The sequence below is a fragment of the Morus notabilis genome, unplaced genomic scaffold (assembly GCF_000414095.1).
Source record: "Morus notabilis unplaced genomic scaffold, ASM41409v2 Scaffold1649, whole genome shotgun sequence".
Taxonomy (NCBI): Eukaryota; Viridiplantae; Streptophyta; class Magnoliopsida; order Rosales; family Moraceae; genus Morus; species Morus notabilis.
In genome coordinates, this window is record NW_010356696.1 from 106,326 (window position 1) to 125,690 (window position 19,365).

The window sequence follows — 19,365 nt, forward strand, 5'->3', positions numbered from 1 at the left end:
AGGGTTACTTGAATACTTCGTTGTTAGTCAGAAGCACATTACTAGTCAGAAGCACATTACGGTGCATTGTGAGAGTCAGAGCACTATTCCCTTAGTGAAGAATCAAGTCTACCATGCAAGGACGAAGCACATTGATGTTCGCTATCATCTTGTGTGAAAAATTCTCGAAAAAGGTGACTTACTCCTTCAGAAGGTTTCGACAGTAAAGAATCCTACATATATGATGACCAAGGCAGTGACAGCAGCCAAGTTTAAACATTGTTTGGATTTGGTCAATATCCTGGATATTTGAGTTGGCACCAAGAGGTGCGTTTTAAGGCACTATTCAAATGACATTCATTTGACAATTTTTCTAAGGCGGAGATTTGTTAGTCAATATGGGTGGCTCAATTTGTCAAAAAAAAAAATTAGGCTACAAAAGAGAAATCCAGAGAGGGAGAAGATAAGAGAAAGCACCGAAAACGATGCTGACTTTCGGAGGTGAACCCAGTTATTTACAACTGATTCACACGTAGAACTGCAAAAGAGAAATTCATAAAGGGAGAAGAAGAAGAGAGAGCACCGAAAACGGTGTTGACTTTCGGAGGTAAACCCAACTGTTTACAACTGGTTCACGCGTAGAAGAGGGAGAGACAGAGGTTATAAATACATGCCTCTCCTCATTTATTTTGCATCCTAAAAAACTAGAGCTTCTCCCCTTTGTAAATTTGTATGAAATTCGTTGTAATCCAATTTGTGGGCTTTTGTAATTTCTGCTCAATTTGTAATCTTTCCTTTCTTTAATAAATAGAGTGGTCCAGAGTACCCGTAGGCAATATTTGACCGAACTTTATTATCAATTCTGGTGTTCTTTTATTTGTTTTCAGTATTCAATAGTGATTATGTTGGATTTGTTCGCTGCGTATTGTATTGTTTCATCTATACAATACTATTCACATATACGAGACTATTCACGTGTACGATACTATTCACAAGTACTATTCACAGTGAAGTTGCTTTTCAGTGGGAAATACTTGATTTTCCCAACAAGATCTCCCCCTCGTGTGTGTGTTCACTGAGCTCCCCCTCGAACTAAAATTTTTAGTAACCGACACATCCAAGCATCACACTCTAAAAGGGATCCAACTTGAGCTTGAGAAAGAAAGCCGAAACAATGCGAATCCACCAATGCTCCACCATCCACACTTGCAATAGCACCAACTGCAAGAACACCAACTCTCCACAGAAACTCTCCACAAGAAGCGACGTGGGGACTATGACCGAGTGTGATTGTTTAGCCCATATGAACCATCAGCTCTGATACCACTTATTGGAAAGACACCACATATGAAACTAGCCAAACACACTTCAAAAGTCCAACTTGACCCAAAAAGTTAACTTATTACGTCTTGAATTTTTACATGTATATAAACCACTTCACATTCTTATCCATTTTCTATGAAGAATAACACACATATGCACTTTTCTTACCAGAAGCTGTATCTAACTTTTAAAGTTGTTAAATATAGTCAATGAGAAGTTACAAATACACCACCAACTGAACATCCCCTATTCCACAAATGGTGGTTTACATGAGAAGTCATGTGTGTTAATACATATTTCCTAGCCATGAAAGGGTAAACTCCAATCCCAGTAACAATATACAAAAAGAAGTTTTAATGATTTTTCGACTTTGGATAGTAATTCGCAAGGTGGTTGACTGACAATGTAATAGAAGGAAATAACAAAGGATTAAAAACCACCAAACCATAATATTGTCTAAATTAATACGGCAAAAATCAAACTTCATCAACTTCCCCTCTTGACAATCTAATATCCAAAAACTATTCAAGCAAGAAGCATACCACATCCAAGACATCAGGCATCATAACAATCATAACAATCAAATCCAAGAGTAACCAAACACCAAAAGAAAATTAAGATGATGAGAATCCGGTACAATAGTTTAAAAAAAAAATGTATTGCATAGTTCTACACTGTCAGAAGTTAATCAAGTTAAATTAAATTTCCATACTTCTTTCGTTCTGATGTGATTTTAATGTGATCTGATACCCTATCACATAATTCTCCTTTGTCCCAAAAATGCTAAGCAACTGCTTAGCTTCACCTAGTTTTTTTCATTTGAAAAGTAATCATCGTGAATTAGAAATAATAGAATCTGCAGGGACCGATAAAATTTTTGGGGGAACAAAAAAGAGAGAAAAATCAAGCAGCGAGAGTGGATCATTCAGCTAAACTTGCTTCAGAAGACAATTTTTAACGCCACCAATAAAGATCAATAATAAGCTTTGCTGGACCAGTCTTCCCAAAGAAACTAGCTGAGAGTGTAGAAAGAATGATATGTGAGTATCCTATTCAAAAAAAGGTGTTCTCCTAAATCCTAATTGAATCCTGCCCCCAATCAACAAGGCAATTGAACTTTAAAGTCTTACCTAGAAATGCCATAATGAAATTGGGGGAAAAAAAGGAAAGAAAAAGAAGAAAAAGATGTACGAGTTTTGTGTTCCAACCACATTTAGACCCAAAGATATAATCTAACAGTTACAAACTCCCTTGCAAAACCGGCTCGCAAGGGGAGGGAGACCCAAGGGGTCATAAACCCACTGATCATCTTATTACATGCGGGACTTTTGGTATCCAACACTAACCCAACAATTTTTTTTTCACTAAAATTATAATGCAATTTGAGACATCAATTCCAAGAAGCATGAACAAAACTCTAAAATCATGGGATCTCATACAAAATCATAAAGATGCTAATACAGTTGTCATTGCAACAATCACCACAACAAATATTTCTCACGTGGCTTGTCACTATTAGATCAGTTTTCTCGACGCATACCAAATTGAAGAGGAAAAAATCCCTTTAGTTAAACAGATATTTGAAGGAAAAACTTTTTCTCCAATTTCCAAACCATCACAATAGAAACTCCTTGCCCTACACACTTTCCAACTTCACAACATCAAGGAAATCTAAATTGATTAGTTGGGCAGTCTTCTTTTAAAGAGTCTAAAGACTAGTTTCTCAATTGCCACAAAGAACTCTTTACAAAGACGATAGTTTCTAAGAACCAGGGGAAGGAGAAGGACCATTCTACAGCTTCCAAGAGCAATTTTGAAACCTCTAATGAGGAGATAGAATAAGACTTATTGGGCTACTCTTGCCAAACCACTAAGCTCAAAGAAGGAAATGGGATATCTGCATCGTAATTACCAGAAAAGCTAACCCTCTAATTGAATAGTTCTCATCTATAGTGACTACAACGATTCGATAAAGTAAACTAATTCTTCCAAACATATAATCCAATGCGAAATAAGATCCCAAGCAACATGAACGAAGATTCAATTAAGAGATGTATCATGCTCTACCAAAATGAAAACGCTAATGTAGCTGTCAACACAACCGTCAATGAAAACTCAACTCAAGATTTTTCCCTCTCCACTTACACCTAAAGATCCAATCTGAAAGGAAATATCACATTACCCAAGAATCACATAACTAAGGTGTCACGCGTCCAATAAACAACAGTAACAAGCCTTACAGGCAAGGGAACTACTCTTTTCAAAACACTCCACTCAAAGTGAAAATTGTGTATATGCATACTAATTCCCAGAAGAGTTAAATCTCCAACTGAATCAGCAAAATGACATTGGAAAACACGTGAGGCCTGAGCCTTCATCCACAGAGACTCCTAACAACTCAATAAGTTCTACTATCCAAAATCATAATATCCAATGCAATATTATAACCCCAAGCAACATGAACAAAGCTTGGAATTAAGATAATATCATCAAAATACTAATGTGGCTGTCAACTACAAGCTCTGTGTTAGAAATTTTCAACCTCCCGCAACACCTAAAGATCCAATCTGCATTGAAATTATCATTTTTCTCCGAGAATCACATAACTAACAGGAAACACTACCTCCAAGCAACATGATATGAAGCTTACAACAAGAAGATTCTCACACAGCTACACCTGAACACTAAGGTGGCTCTCATGCACTTGTCACCGTAACAAGTATTTCCTACAGGTTTATAGCTCTTAATTCCTTTTAGCAGGTGCAACCAAATTGAGAAACGGCAATTCCCTTGGCGGTAGCAAAAATATTTTATTAAGTCACTCTTTCAGTAAACTTGCACAATGGACTGCTTCTATCCGTTTTCTTGCTTTGCCACAACATGGCAACCTAGTTTGTTAATTAGGGAGATCTTCAGACCATATGAGTGGCAATGTCAATGACTAGTTTCTAGTTAATTGCTACAGAGTATGAGAGTAAAAATGTACTGCAAAAGTCCGGAAAAGAGGGAATTGCTTACATAATATCTATTTAATAAACTGTAAGGGGGAGAGAGAGAGAGAGAGAGAGAGAGAGAGAGAGAGAGAGAGAGAATAGACCATGTATTTGGACCAACATGCATAAAATGTAACCAAAAAGAACATAAAAACAGTGCAAACTAACATGCCTAACTAGCAAGAAAAACGAATTTTGTTCATGATTTTTCTTATGGATCACAATTCACCACCACTGTAAAGCATAAAGCAGTGTCATCAAAATAACTTCTAAAATGAAAACTCTAACAAGAAACAACAAACGGAAAAGTTAACAACTACATACAACCAATGACTTACAATGAGACAATGAATGATTATTCCCTAAAAAGACATAAATCCAAAAGGAGAAAAAAAAATATTGGGGGGTTGGGGGAAGTTGTATGTAAACCACTCTATGAAGGAGAGTGCAGTATGAGCATAATGACTCGATAATTCTATGGATCAAAACGTTTCAGTTACACTTAAAAATCAAAGCTTTCTTCAAAGTAAAAGTAAAGAAAAGATTACAAGTAGAAGCACCATACTCGACGTAGGTTTCTCCGTTTCTTGAATCCGCAAAGACGATCCACAAAGCCCGGCCATTTGCAGAAACCAAGCAAGCAAAGTCTCTGCACTACCCAATTCAAAGCTCAAACTCTTCATCCCTGAGAGCCAATTCCGCGGCTTCCTCTTCTTCCTCGTCAAGAACGAAGTACTCGTTCTTCTCCACCGGCCTAAACATGTAGAACATCACCACGTAAAAGGCGAGACTGGCAATCTCCTCGGCGGCATTGCTCACCCACTGATACTTATACGCCGCGATGGTCTTGAGAGCAAAGACAACGATCCGCGTGAAGTACAAGTATCCGATCACAACAATGTAAAACTGCCTGAAAAGCTGCAGCTTGGACAGGTTCCTCGCGGCCTTCCCGTCGGTTTTCGACGTCTCCCGCAGCGATCGGATTGACCAGACAATGGGGAAAATGATAGCACAGCAACAGATAATATCAACAAACAGGAAAACCTGGTTCCAAGTCACCCAATCCTTGATGAACGGCCCGGTCTCGCCGATCACAACCGAGGCCACATTCGCCAAGACCTGAAGAGGAATTACGATCATCAAAACCTTCTTCTCCCTCTCCTGCAAGAACGGCTTCAGGAACGACCAACCCGTCCCGATCAAAACGATGACGGTGAAGAGCAAAACGACGCGAATAAACTGGAAAATGTAGAACAGAACATCCCATCCGTGAGGCGTTCCGGTGACTTTCACGTAATGCTTGTCCTCCGCGGCGCAGATCAGGTTCAAAGCCTTCATGAGGAGCAATCCGGCCATCAGGAAGTGGATCCGGTGAACGGATCTCTTGTTGGAGAGGAGAATGTAGATCCACAACCCTAGGAATCCGAAATAGACGAGGGAGAAGAAGAAGAAGAGGGAAGGAAGCTGAGTGAGGCCGGCGGAGAGGAAATCCTTAGATCCGTCGCGATCGTAGTTGAAGACCTCGGTGAGGACGTCCATGGTGACGGCGGTGCCGGCGGGGGCGCAGTTGGCGAAGAAGAGGCTGTATTCGTTAGGGGCGGTGACGGGGTAGGAGCGTTTGAAGGAGGAGTGAGGCGGCGGGGAGAGGTTGCGGAAGGTGAAGAGTTGGAGGACGTAGTGGGAGTTGAGGACGCAGAACTGAGGGTCCTGCTGCATCTCCATGAGGACCTGGAGGAGGGATTCCTCAGAGAGGAGGAAGAAGCCGAGGTGGGAGGGGTCGATGGTGGCGGAGGAGGCGACGGCGACGTTGTCGACGGAGATGGCGACGTGGCCGGTGTGGGTGAACCCGAACTTCTCGAAGAGGATCATGGGGCGCGAGTCGCCGGAGATGGTTAGGGATTTGATCTCGCCGGCGGCGAGGGGGAGGAGGATGAGGAGGAGGAGGAAGGGCAGTTTCGTCATTTTGCTAGAGAGAAGGATGGCGATAGAGAAGGATGGCGGTGGTGGAGGAAAGGGAATATGGGGGGAAAGAGACGAAAGCTTGATTGAGCTTACCCTAAAGGAGTGATTTTGTTGTCGTTGACGTGTACCTGAAGATTTTGTTAGATGTTTTGCCTAGAATGCCCTTGAGACCTGATTCCAAGGCGGAGGAGGGGGAGGATAGTTTCGTCTTTTCGGTAAGAGATGGAAGTCGGTGAAATGTTGGTTGGAAGTGGAAGGGGAAGGAGAATGGAAATAGTGATATTTGTACATTTAGTGGGTGTTTGGTAGGCGGTAATGGTTAAAATGATAGGAATAAATATAATTCTCAAAAAATATGTATTAATACCTTTGATTATATATAAGAATTTTTTCTCATATTCTTAAAAATATTATTTTATTATGTTTAGTTAATATAAAGTAGTGTAATGTATTTTATTTAAAATTAATTAATTTGAAATAATTTAATATTAAAAATCTTATTGTTTAAAGAAATACTAAAATCTTATTAATTTGATATGAATTTATAAGATACCGTGCAAAAAAAATTAATAAATTTTAAAAATTACAATTAAAATGAGAATAAGAATAAAACAAATGTTGAGTAACAAAAAAAAAAAAACACACACTTTTTCTCTTTTATTTTTCTATGTCTCATTTTAATCTCAAACCAGATCTTCAATCTCAAACTAATTCTGGATATTTTGATGATAAGTGAAGATGAAAATGCTTCACACAACGTCTCGGATGAAGACAAGGGCTTCCTATGGCATTTCAGATGGAGATCGTCATTTGTGCATGGCTTTCCGACGAGGAGGTTGTAAGAGCACTGTTAGAGGTTGGGATAGGCGGCGTTGTAAGACTCCAATCGAGGGGCGGTTGCGATAGTGGAGGACTGGGACGTTGGGGGACCTACGACATTGACGGGCCATGATGGCGAGGGCCCACAGTGGTGAAGCCGCGACGGTTGGGGCTGGGACTGTGGGAGGCCCGCAGTGAGGGGTCGTGACGGTGAGATTGCCATGCTTTTGAGATTGATGGGAATCTGAATAACACCATATTTGGTGTTTATTTAGATTACCCTATTTTGGGGTCAAATGAATCCCATGTGATTGATATTTTTGGGAATTTAAAAATCACAATTATTGTACCAAACATAGTAATGTGAGAAGATTCATATTCCCACTAAAAAATTATTCCATACTAAACATAAAAAATTATTCCATACTAAACATAAAAAATTATTCCATACCAAACGCTAAAAAATTATTCCATACTAAACGCTCCCAATTTAGAAATTTAACAATTAAATTTCTAATTTTGACCATTTATCTATCAAAAGTGTTGCAATTATACCCTATTTTTATTGATAATTGTGTTAAAATTGATCGAAAGCCATGTTTAACAAAAAGTTTCAAACATTCCAATTTAAATCATAATACAAATCTCTCAATTTCTAGAGTTATAATCTCATAAATTTGACAAAAAATTATAATCTCTTAAATTGACAAAAAAATTAGGAAAAGACTACAATACCTCTCATTACTTTACATAACCATATTGTATTTTTTGGACCGTTCGATTAAGATTCTACAGTGCAAAGATACAGAACCTCACCATTACTAATGTGAGGTTTACATATCAGATTCCTCAAAACTTAAAAGATAAAAAGTAAAAAAAAAAAAAAGAAAGGAAAAGACTTGGATCTGAGAAACTGCCACCGACAGCGTGATAGAAGTAGATTGTCGGCAATTACATCACAGTGACGGTCGCGGTTGGGTAGGATCCCACCATGGTCGTGACCTTATCGCACGACTCGCGACAGAGGACGGGAGGTCGAGAGAGAGAGAGGGGGGTCGCGATTCGCCGGTTTTGGGTGTGGCTTGTGACGGTGTTTCCCGGCGAGGTTCGACGGCGGGACCCACTAGGTTTTGATGTGCGAGGAGGTCTGAGTCGATGCCCAGTTGTAGTTATGGGCAACTCGTGGTGGATACGGAGGGGTAAAGTTGGCTTGGTCGTGACTTCTAGGTGGCGCCGGTGGCGATTTCGGTTGAGATTCGACAAATAAACCATTAGATTCCGTAGATCGGCCGCTGGAGAGTCGTTTGGTGAGGACGGTGTTGTCAAACACGCCGGCGGCTAGTGTGCAGAGGTGGCCGGCAGCAAGTGAGTGGACGTGGCCGGCGTCAATAGGTTCTATCGTTGTCCAGGGCATTTTTTGTATTTTTCATTTTATTTGTGGTATTAATTTTATTAAAATATTAGAATGTGGTTAAGCTTTTTTTTGTTTCTATGAAACCATGATAAATTCAACGGTGTACAAAAAAAAAATATATTTGGTACTGTAGTCGTGGCCAAAAAATTATAGTAAAATTGACAAAAATGATAAGTTGCGAAACTTCTAGAAGATTAAGGGCAGATGTACAAATAGACTATTAAAAACTTACACCAGGAAGTGGTGGCGTGTTGACGTGGATTTTAAGCTTCATTCTGTGGGATTATTTCGTACGATAATGCCCTTCAGATCTGATGGGTGTACGGTGCTGAGATTTTTCACCGTCGTTTTGAATAAATAAATGAATTAGGGACCATTAACTATTCGTTTAATTTGTTGATTTAAATTTTTAATGTGAATTGAGATGTGATTATATATGAGAGTTTTTTATTGTAATAAAAAATTAGATGTGATTATTTTTGAGAGCTTTTTACTGTAACAAAACTCAAATTTTAAACTCGAATCGGTAAAATGAATGAAGCCTAATATTGTTAATTAGTTTTTTAAGTAATCTTAACAAATATCATTTAAAGTGTATGAGTCAGAATTTTTACTATTTATTCTTGATTTATAATTATTTTAGTCAAATAATTACATTAAGAAAATGATATTTATCAAGAATAATGAGTAAATATTCAGACTCCGCTCTCAAAAGTAAATTTTCTATTTTTATTTTTTCTTTATTTTTTTTGATAGTTTTGATCTCATGATCATAATTTTTTAAAATTTTACGAAAACTCTCCACTCTTACCCTTTAAAAACAAATTCATAACATTGTCTACTTCATATCTAATATTGCAAAATTTTCCATTCTTACCCTTTAAAAACTCATGGAAATTCATAACATTATGTATTACTACTTGCATTAAAGTTTCCAAAGTTTGTCATCGATTTCAAGATGGGAAACTAATCGTCAATAATAATAATATCAAAGAATAATCAAATAACAAAATTAAAGGGAAATGTACAGACCATAATTGCTAGCTATCAGATTTTTTTGTTTTTTTATTGCGTGATTGCAGAAATAAACACAAAGGGGTTGTTTGATTCATGGTCAATTAGGGGACGTTTATTTCATGTATTCGTAATTGGTTCTGAATTATGATTCATGGTTCTCTACAGTATTTTTCTTTAAAAAAAAAAAAATACACGTAAAACGAGAATAATTCAGAATCATGATTCTAAATCTACGAACCAAACGTTCACTTAGTGATCACTTGCCAACTTCAATGATCGTCGTTGGCGGGTGACTAGTGGTCATCCAGTGAGCGATTCCGGCTATTGGAATAACTGCACCCGCTAATAACATGCAATTTGAAAAAGAAATAAAAACAACAATAATACAACCAAGTAAATCTTTATACAATTTTCATGTAAAGACTAACCTTATTTTTCCTTATCAGTTCTCTTTTGCGACAAGACCAAGCCCCAGTTAAACTCTTCTGGTCCCAGCTCAATTAAATAAATATTTGGTCAATGTTTGATTTTGGATAGTGAAGTTTGTGAACGCTTTTTTGTTTGTAAACGTCTGCGAAAGTTTGCTTGTGTTGTTTATCGTGATATGGTCTTGGTTCATGCATCTCCTGTGTGTCTTTTGTTGCATGGAACATCTTACCAAACGGTCCAAACCTAAAGAATGATACAATTTTTTTTATTTATTATTATCATTGACACTCTTGAATTTTAGGGTTATTTTCAGTTTGTCTTCTAAATTTTAAAAACTTTTGCTTTATCTCATGAACTTTGAAGTGTTTTCACTTAACCCCTTATGTTACAATTTCTATTAAAAATAGATAAAAAAAAGAGAATAACGCAGTCACGTGATCTTTTTATTTAGATTTCTATTAACAAATAAAAATAAAAACCATATAACTACACTTAACCTTCTTTTTTTCCGTCTGATTTTGACAAAAATTATAATAAAATGAGTTAGATGAGAACAATTTAAAGATCCAGAGACAAAGTGAGAGTTTTTATAGTTTAATTCAAGAATACCAGTGAGAATAATCTATTTTTTTTATTTATATATATATTGGCCTCGTTCACTTTGCGGATTCGAGTTTTCAATTTGAGCTGAGATGTGACATTTTATAAGAGTTTTTCACTGTAGCAGAAAAAAATTAGATGTGATATTTTTTGAAAGCTTTTTACTGTAAAAATCTAAAATTGAAAACTCGAATCGGTGAAATGAACAAGGCTAAGGATGCAATTGATGGTAACATATTACCAAACCTCAAAAGTTATACAATTGATGGTCTTTTTTTTTTCACTGAATGGGATGGTCTTTATACCAAAAAGAGCGGAAAAAAATTGCAGTTCATCTATCCTTCTTTCAATGGTTGTTTGGAAAAATCTCTCTTGTGACGTGATTTTTATTTGTCCACTTTCTTTGATTTGGACATAATTGATTCAAATTTATTAATTTATTTGCTAGGGCCTAGGGGTATTCAAAAAATAATTTGGGACTTTTTTTTTATTTGAAGGAATAATTTATGAACTAATCGGAAAAAGGAAGTTAAGGAGCAAACTATTCCCTTTTTAAAAAGCTCAACAACTAGTAATACACACACAAAATATATATACATTTATATTAGAATATCGAAAAAAGAAAGTGTAACTATATAAACATTCAGGAACTTGACAACATAAATTGAAGAGACAATTCGATTGATTAATTATTTTTTCTTAATGCCGATATTATTTTGCTTGAATCCGACCATTGGCATTTCTATTTTTTTTTCTCTGAATTGACATTTCTAACTTGTAGCAGAAATGTATGCATAAAGCAAAATGTAAAAACTAATAACAAGCGCTGGAATTTGGGATGAAATTAGGTATCAAGGAGATTTATTTATTTTTTTAAATAACTCACATAAATATTCATTAAATAAAGTATGCAAAGGACTGAGACGGATAAGTTTGAGTTTGTTTGTTTTTTGAATATAAAAACTCACCGTGTGGAAAGTGGAACGGAAAATTTTGGTTTTATTCTATGGAACCCAATACAAGAAAAAGCCCATACAAGATTAACGATAATTTGTGATGAATGCCAAACACTATAAAAATGTATAATTTAATGTTTAAACCAATAAATAATAATTCATTTAGTTACAAATATTTAAAACTTTAATGAAAAATAATGAGAGAAAATATTTTAGGCGCGTTTAGAACTCGTTATAAAATGATTTTATTTTATTTGTATGAAAATGAAAATGAAAACGTTTTTAATCTCAGATAGAAATTATTTTTAAAAATACGTTTAGTAGTTTTATCAATAGATTATTTTCAGTTTAAAAAAACTCATTAATGTCTCTCTTTATCTCTCTCTACTCGAGAGAGGAGAAAGTAAAAACAAAAAATGAAAAATGACTAAAAGTCGTTTTTTATTTCTCTCTCATTTTACACTAAATCAAAAAATCGTTTTCATTTTCGTTTTTTATCTTTATTGCGCCAAACGCCGTTTTGAAAACGTTTTTATTTTTTCTTTTTCAAAAACCATGAAAAATAAAATCGGGATCAATTCTAAACACGACCTTTTGTTCTACCAAAAATTTTCTTAAATTACTCTAAAAAAATTTATTAAATTGATTGTAAATTGATGAACCCACCATAAGCAAAAATATAAAGAATCATTGGAAAAAAAAAAAAATTGGACGGTGGTAGATGAGGAACAATTGCACGTTGTCATCACCATAATGACTATTATACCCTTATTCACCCTGCAAATATCAAGAAATCTCTTAAGTCCCCAAGGGCAAATTGATCAATTCGTTTCCACTCCAAGACAAGAGAACTAGGAGGAGGTGGTGGCCCAAATCCACAAGTCTTCCTGCTCGAGAGAAAGATCTGCAAATTTAAAGTCCCCAAATTACCCTCACCAACATTATATAACTACAACGGAGACCACTTGGGCTGATCCGTAATTTGATCCAAAATAATGACCATTAAAGTCCTTGTACGACAGGCTTACCTATTTATTGCTTATTAGCCGTGGAAACAAGAAACACGACCGAGAAGTGTTTGTGTGTTTTTTTCTTCAAAAAAAAAAAAAAAAAAAAAAGAAAAGAAAAGAAAAGAAAATCGTTATTTTCGTTTGGGGACTAAAAAGATTTAAAAAAAAAAAAAAATTCTAATCTCACACGAAGCCCAAACTTCGAAGCCTCCGACCAAGAATCTTGAAATCTCATTGATGCTTCAGGATTGGATTGGATTGGATTTCGCACTCATAAATTCTCTATTTTTAGTCCCAAAAAATAAGAACAAGATAAGAGAAAAAGCAAAAATTTTGGTTTAAATTTGATTTATTGATCGTTTTATTCTTTCCTTGAAGTTTCCGAATTTCGCTTCCCAATCTGCTAGTTCATCACTCTTGGTACGCTTTCTCTCTCTTCTCTCTTTGTAAGACTTTTCAATGCAATTTTCTGTTGTTTTGTAATTGTCGTTTTGTTGGAAAATTTGGCGTTAGTGGTCTGTTTCGTTGCCGAGAAAACTGTATTGTGAATGGTTAGGAAATTTAGGAACTTCGAGATTTTGATTTGAATACGTAAGGAAACCGAAAAAGAAAAGAAAAGGGAAATTTTGGTTCAGTTTCTGAGCTTATCGAACGTTCATTTTTCTTTTTTCATGTTTAAATTTCATTTCTTGATCGTCATTTTTTTTTCCTGCAAGTTTCTAAGTTTCATTTCACTCTAGTAGTTAGATACTCTTGGTATGTTCTATTTCTTTCTTATGATATATCTATCTCTCTATCTATATATATATATATATATATATATATGTATGTGTGTGTGTGTGTATATATATATATATGTTGATTTTGTTAGAAAAGTTGGCGTTAATGCTCTGTTTGGTTACCGATAAAATTTTTTCGGTAGATGCTTTGAAAAATTTATGAATTTCGTGAATTTGATGGTTTGAATACGGGTTTTAGGTAATAACTGACTTGGATTGGAACTTCTGTCTCTCTCGCGCGCGCGCGCGCTCTCTCTCTCTCAATATATATATATATATATATATAAATGTCTACTGCACAAATCGTATATCTTGTTTTTCATTACGTGAGCTTAGGGTTTATGTTTGTGGCAAATGAAACTGAATTTCATATATGGTCATCTTTTGTGATTTTTGTTCGGCTATATGTTTACGCAGGTATTGCTCAGACGAATAAGAGGAAATCTCCTCAAATCAATCTTCTTTTCTTTTTGGGTTGGGGGAGAAATAATTCAAGTCAATAGTTTGAATCTTTTCAATCTTTCAGGAGATTCGGAGAACAGTTTTAGTAGTTAAGCGGAGAAAATAATTTGTATCATATTTCTAGTTCTTGATTAATCTTTGACGAGACACTGAAAAAGGGTTTTAGGGTGGTTATAACCAAATGAATGTAGTTGGTAAAGTTGGGAGCTTAATTACCCAAGGTGTTTACTCGGTTGCTACGCCGTTTCATCCCTTTGGTGGTGCTGTTGATGTCATTGTTGTAAAACAGCTGGATGGGACATTCCGGAGCACGCCGTGGTACGTTCGATTCGGTAAATTTCAAGGCGTTCTGAAGGGTGCTGAGAAGATTGTCCGTATATCGGTCAATGGCGTTGAGGCCAATTTCCATATGTATCTTGATAATTCCGGTGAGGCTTATTTTGTGAAGGAGGTTGATGTTGGTAGAGGAAATGAAAATGGGGTTTCTGAGGATTCCAGAATTCCGGAATTTAGTAGCATAAATGGTGACAAGCAGCACAATAGTAATGAACATGTTGTTGACATTCGTAGGCTTGATCATAGTGTTTCTGATTCCGGGGTAGGTCAATTGCAAGAGGAATGTGAGTCCTTTGGGGAAGAGGGAATAGAGAGGGCTGAGTCTGATGGTGAACGGAGGTTGTATGAGTTCCAAGATGTGCAATCTTCTCTTGATGGTTCTGTTGATTTGTCGGATTATGGATCTACTCGATATGAGAATTTGGATGGTGAGAATATCGTGGAATCACAGAATTTAGATTCGGAAGTTGTGTTGGTAAGTGTGGATGGTCATATATTAACGGCCCCTATCACAGCGTCAGAACTGAATACAGACAATCTTCAATTAGGCACTCCTCAGTTTCATCTTGGCCCTGGAGAAGGGACGGAATTCTGTGATGGCAACGATGAGCTTTGTTCGGCTGAAAATGGATGGGCTGTTGACTATATTAATAAGCTGAATGCCTCCTCAACAAATGATGAATCTGATAACATTTCTGTTGTTAACAATGATAGTAGTGCTTTAGGGCACCAGCTTGTTGTTTGTGAAGGAGAGGAAGAACATGTCTGTCAAGTGACGGAAGCTCAAAATATTGCAATGACAGAAGGGAATGTCCAGGTGCATAGTGGTTCACAAGATGTAGCAGAAGTTGAGAAGGAAGAGGTTTTCAAGAACTCTTCCGATAACCAAGTGACCGAAACACAAAACTTTGCAATGACAGATGGGAATATTCATGTGCATAGTGATTCAGAAGATGTGGCGGAAGTCAAGAAGGAAGAGGTTACTGAGAACTCTTCGGAGTTATCAGAACTACCTAAACAGGTGGAAGGTACCTATTTCAAAGATTTGGGTTTGTCATCAGAGGTCCATAGTTCACCCGAGGCTCATCAAACTGTTCCACTGGATGATGGAACTGGGGATACTGGTGCTGTATTTAGAAACAATGATGGGTCATCTCCTTCATACAGCGCTGTTTCAGTTAACAATAATTTGTCTATGGATATACAGTGTGAATGTGAACAAGTTGATAAGAATGCTGATGGTGCAGAAGATGCGGGTGTTGACGATCAAGAAGGTAGATCTCTTCACTCCATTGGCGAAAATTCAGAATGGAAGAATGAACAGTCTGATACATCAGGAGCAGTCGGTATAGATGGTACTCCAGAGAGGCCTACAGGTGAAGATGAAAGCACTAGAAATGGGCCAATGGAATCTCCTACAATAACTTCTGCTGAAGCATTACAAACGCATTCAAACATAAGTAAGCAATTCTTTGTGACTTTGATAATTTATTGTGGTTTGATGCTAAAGCAAGTGTTTTTATTCGTCAATCTTGCAATTTGCAGGTTTTGAGATCTCGCTCTGTGGGACCAAGCTTCACGCAGGTATGGGTATGGTTGCAGCTGCTGAAGCCTTTAATGCACATCGCATATCAGCAGAGGAGTTTAAGAGTTCTGCTTCGTCGATTATTAAGAATGGAAGTCTGATTGTTAGATTTAGAGGGCAGTATTTGCCATGGGAAAAAGCTGCTCGTATAGCTCTGGGGATAGCTGCATTTGGCTTAGATCTGCCTATTGAACCCAAGGATGCAATTCCTGTGGAACAGGAGGACACGTCAAAGGCCAAAAATGATGATTCCGGATTAACATCCACTCCCTCTGGACGGAGATGGAGGCTCTGGCCTATTGCATTCAGAAGGGTCAAAACACTGGACCACACCAATAGTAATTCGTCAAATGAGGAGGAATTTGTTGATTCTGAATCTGTTTTACCTAACTCACAAATAGAAACTCTGACATCCGAGAGCCGCAATGAGTCTCCTCGCAAACAATTTGTACGGACAAATGTTCCCACTAATGAGCAGATAGCCTCTTTGAACTTGAAAGATGGTCAAAATAATATCACTTTCAGTTTCTCCACCCTCGTTTTAGGAAAACAACAGGTTAGTTATTATTATTTTTTTTTATATTTTGTTTTTGGGTTGAGTTCATCATCTAGTATCTGTGAAGATGATATTTAGTTGAGTGTTTTCCTCCCTCTTTTCCATTTATAGTATTTAGTTGGTAAGACACGGCGTTTGTTTTTATAGGTTGATGCACATATTTACTTGTGGAAGTGGAATGCACGAATTGTAATCTCCGATGTAGATGGAACGATAACCAAGTAAGACTCCTGTTATTGTTATAGGTCAAAATTTCTTGGGAAGAATTGCTGTCATGAACTGCTCAAATTCGATTGTTTTCCAAACTTAATAGTGTGGATGCATGTGTATAAGCTTTGTGATATAACCTTTAACCTTTCGATGGTTTCAAGTATCTACGAATTTATTGCGCCTTATTTACTTGCAACGTTCTCTTCCAGGTCGGATGTTTTAGGTCAGTTTATGCCTTTAGTTGGAAAGGATTGGACACAATCTGGGGTAGCTAAGCTTTTCTCTGCAATTAAGGTCTGTTTTGTTTCTGCAATTTAAATTTTCATTCCTTCAAGCATTCCATTCCCTCTGAGCTTGACAAACTGAATAAACGTTATGTGCCTGAGTGAAAAAGCATAGTTTCTTCCTTGTTTGGATATGAATTAAATCATTTTGCAGGTCTTGCTAGTGCAGGTCTATATTACGATACAGACGCCACCACTGATGGTTTACCAAAAGTCAAATTGTTTCAATACATTCTATTTGTTATATCATTGCAAATATCTCTGTCTGTTCTTACATAGATTAGTAATTCTTTTTATTGACGTCTTCCCGGGGAGGAAAACTAATGACTTCTGAATTGCATTTGACATCATTCTAGTTTTCTCTTTGTTGAAGTGAGATCTAAAGATGAATTCGGATATTATGACAGGAAAATGGATACCAGTTACTATTTCTCAGTGCACGTGCTATTGTTCAGGCATACCTAACGAGAAGCTTTTTACTCAATGTTAAACAGGTACAAGTATAACGTTTTCCGTGGCTTCTCAACAATTATTTGAATGTTTGCTTCCTTACATGGTTGAATATGAAAATTATCCAACATTTTCTAGTTTAACGAAATATATAGATGAGTAGGCACGAGGCATCATTTTAAGGACTTTCTGCAAATGCTTTTTTGTTTGTAACCATGTTGGTTTAGCAATCTTTGGATTGGAGCTGCTATGTTGAAAAAATTGAACGAACCAAATTCATTATGTTTCTTTATGTGCAGGATGGGAATACTTTACCCAACGGACCTGTTGTAATCTCACCTGATGGACTATTTCCTTCATTGTACCGCGAAGGTGAGGACTCGATGACCTGTGTAGATTTCATTTGATTTCCATTTTCAGTCATCTCTTGGAACTTTACCGGTATCAAAAGCCGGAATAACTTTGACGTTGGCGGTTGGCTTGGGTTACTTGGTATAATTTTTAACTATTTGCTGATGGCAGTTATAAGAAGAGCACCTCATGAATTCAAGATCGCATGTTTGGAGGTAATTACCAAAAGCCTGAGAACTAACAGCAAATTGGGATGCTTTTCAGAGATGGCTAATTCTTGGCATTTTATCTTTACTCATTCCAAATTCATTTGCAGGATATCAAGAGGCTATTCCCTTCTGATTACAATCCATTCTATGCGGGTTTTGGAAATAGAGACACGGATGAGCTTAGCTACAGGAAAATCGGGATTCCAAAGGGGAAAATTTTCATAATCAACCCCAAGGTATTGTTTCTTTAATACCGTTTGTGCTACTGCTCGGCAAGATTATAATAAGTCATCCTTCCTAGTTCCTAATTATTCGCCTTCATACTTGCAGGGTGAGGTGGCTATTAGTCATCGGATTGATGTCAAGTCATACACTTCTCTACACACTCTTGTAAACGACATGTTCCCTCCAACTTCACTAGTTGAGCAGCTGCAGGTAAACAAAACAATCTACATTCTACACCACAGATCTGCAAAAGGGTTGTGGAGAGGAAATAACAGAACTCGGGTTTCTTTTTTTTTTTTTTTTTTTTTTTTTTTTTTTTTTGTTGTTGTTGTGACAATTCTAATTTTCATTGGTTGTGCAGGAAGACTTCAACTCGTGGAATTTTTGGAAAGTGCCATTGCCAGATATTGATCCATAAATGTGCTTGTAGGAACCTCTTCCCTTTGGCCGGAAGAGAGAGAGAGAGAGAGATCTGTGCTTTTGAATGTCCCATTAATATTAAATTATTAATTATATTAAATTATTATTTTTTAGATGCTCAATCAATTTTGAAGTCTGTGATATGGTGTTTCTAAGCTACTTAGATCTATTAATCTTAATTTTTACCTTTTTTATTTCGACTTAACCATTCCTTTTATACGGGGGAATATGCTAGAATGACTATCCAACAAAGTGAAATTAGTAAAAGAAGGTCCAACAGATAGGCCCAGGAAAAATAAGGGGAAAAAAAAAAAACAAAGAGAAAAAATTACAGAGTTTAATAGAAATGTGTAAATTCACAACCGATTAGTCCAATTAATATTATGTTTACTTATCTGTAATCGGAGTGGATATGAATTAGAGTAGACATGATTCGAAGTGAATAGGAATTAGAGTTAAAATAAATTGTTTATTTAAGTTCTAGGAATTAGAGTTGGAATCAGTCTTAATTTCATCATGTGTTTAGTTACACTTAAAATCGGAATAAACTATTATAAATTTACTTACCTACCATTTTAGTAAATTTTTGGGTGTTAAACTTTTTAAAAAAAGAAATTGTATATTATGCTAGCTGTCTTAATATTAGGATAACTAATTAGTAATTCGATTTTTTTAATAACACCAAATCACACCTAGATTTTTTTTAATTAGTAATTAGAAATTGTAATGGTCTTGATCTCCACGAATCCTTGAAATGATGCTGTGCAATCAAGGAGCAAAACATGGTTTGATCACAAAGTCAACAAATAAACACAAAAAAAATAAAAAAATAAAAAATAAACTTGCGATTTAATAAAAAAGAACCACACTCACTTTGAAGAGAAGATGGATGCTCTTAGTTGCTGTGGATGGAATGTTGTGTTTTGAGGAGAAGAAAATATTAGAAAAAGTGAGTAAGGAGATACGAGAGGCGTGAAAGTAAATTATGACATTTTT

General features: G+C 36.4%; 2 protein-coding genes across 3 annotated transcripts; one reads left to right on the plus strand and one right to left on the minus strand.

Moving 5' to 3' along the window:
• Nucleotides 1–4,586: 4,586 nt before the first annotated feature.
• On the minus strand, nt 4,587–6,493 carry LOC21389187 (protein GPR107). The gene has a single exon (XM_010088461.2). It carries the CDS (start codon nt 6,255–6,257, stop codon nt 4,959–4,961), a length of 1,299 nt encoding a protein of 432 aa, XP_010086763.1. The 5' UTR covers nt 6,258–6,493; the 3' UTR covers nt 4,587–4,958.
• A 6,084-nt stretch (nt 6,494–12,577) lies between these two features.
• LOC21389190 (phosphatidate phosphatase PAH1) lies at nt 12,578–18,473 on the plus strand. 2 transcript variants are annotated; one of them, XM_010088464.2, is made up of 11 exons: nt 12,578–12,922; nt 13,699–15,539; nt 15,625–16,220; nt 16,368–16,441; nt 16,640–16,724; nt 17,122–17,208; nt 17,464–17,536; nt 17,687–17,730; nt 17,832–17,960; nt 18,055–18,159; nt 18,311–18,473. In XM_010088464.2, the coding sequence occupies exons 2-11, from the start codon at nt 13,925–13,927 to the stop codon at nt 18,365–18,367; spliced, it is 2,865 nt and encodes a 954-aa protein (XP_010086766.1). In that variant the 5' UTR covers nt 12,578–12,922; nt 13,699–13,924; the 3' UTR covers nt 18,368–18,473. The 2 variants fall into 2 exon arrangements, with proteins under 2 accessions (XP_010086766.1, XP_024027884.1); XM_024172116.1 differs by lacking the exon at nt 12,578–12,922 and adding an exon at nt 12,955–13,093.
• The last annotated feature ends 892 nt before the right edge of the window (nt 18,474–19,365 follow it).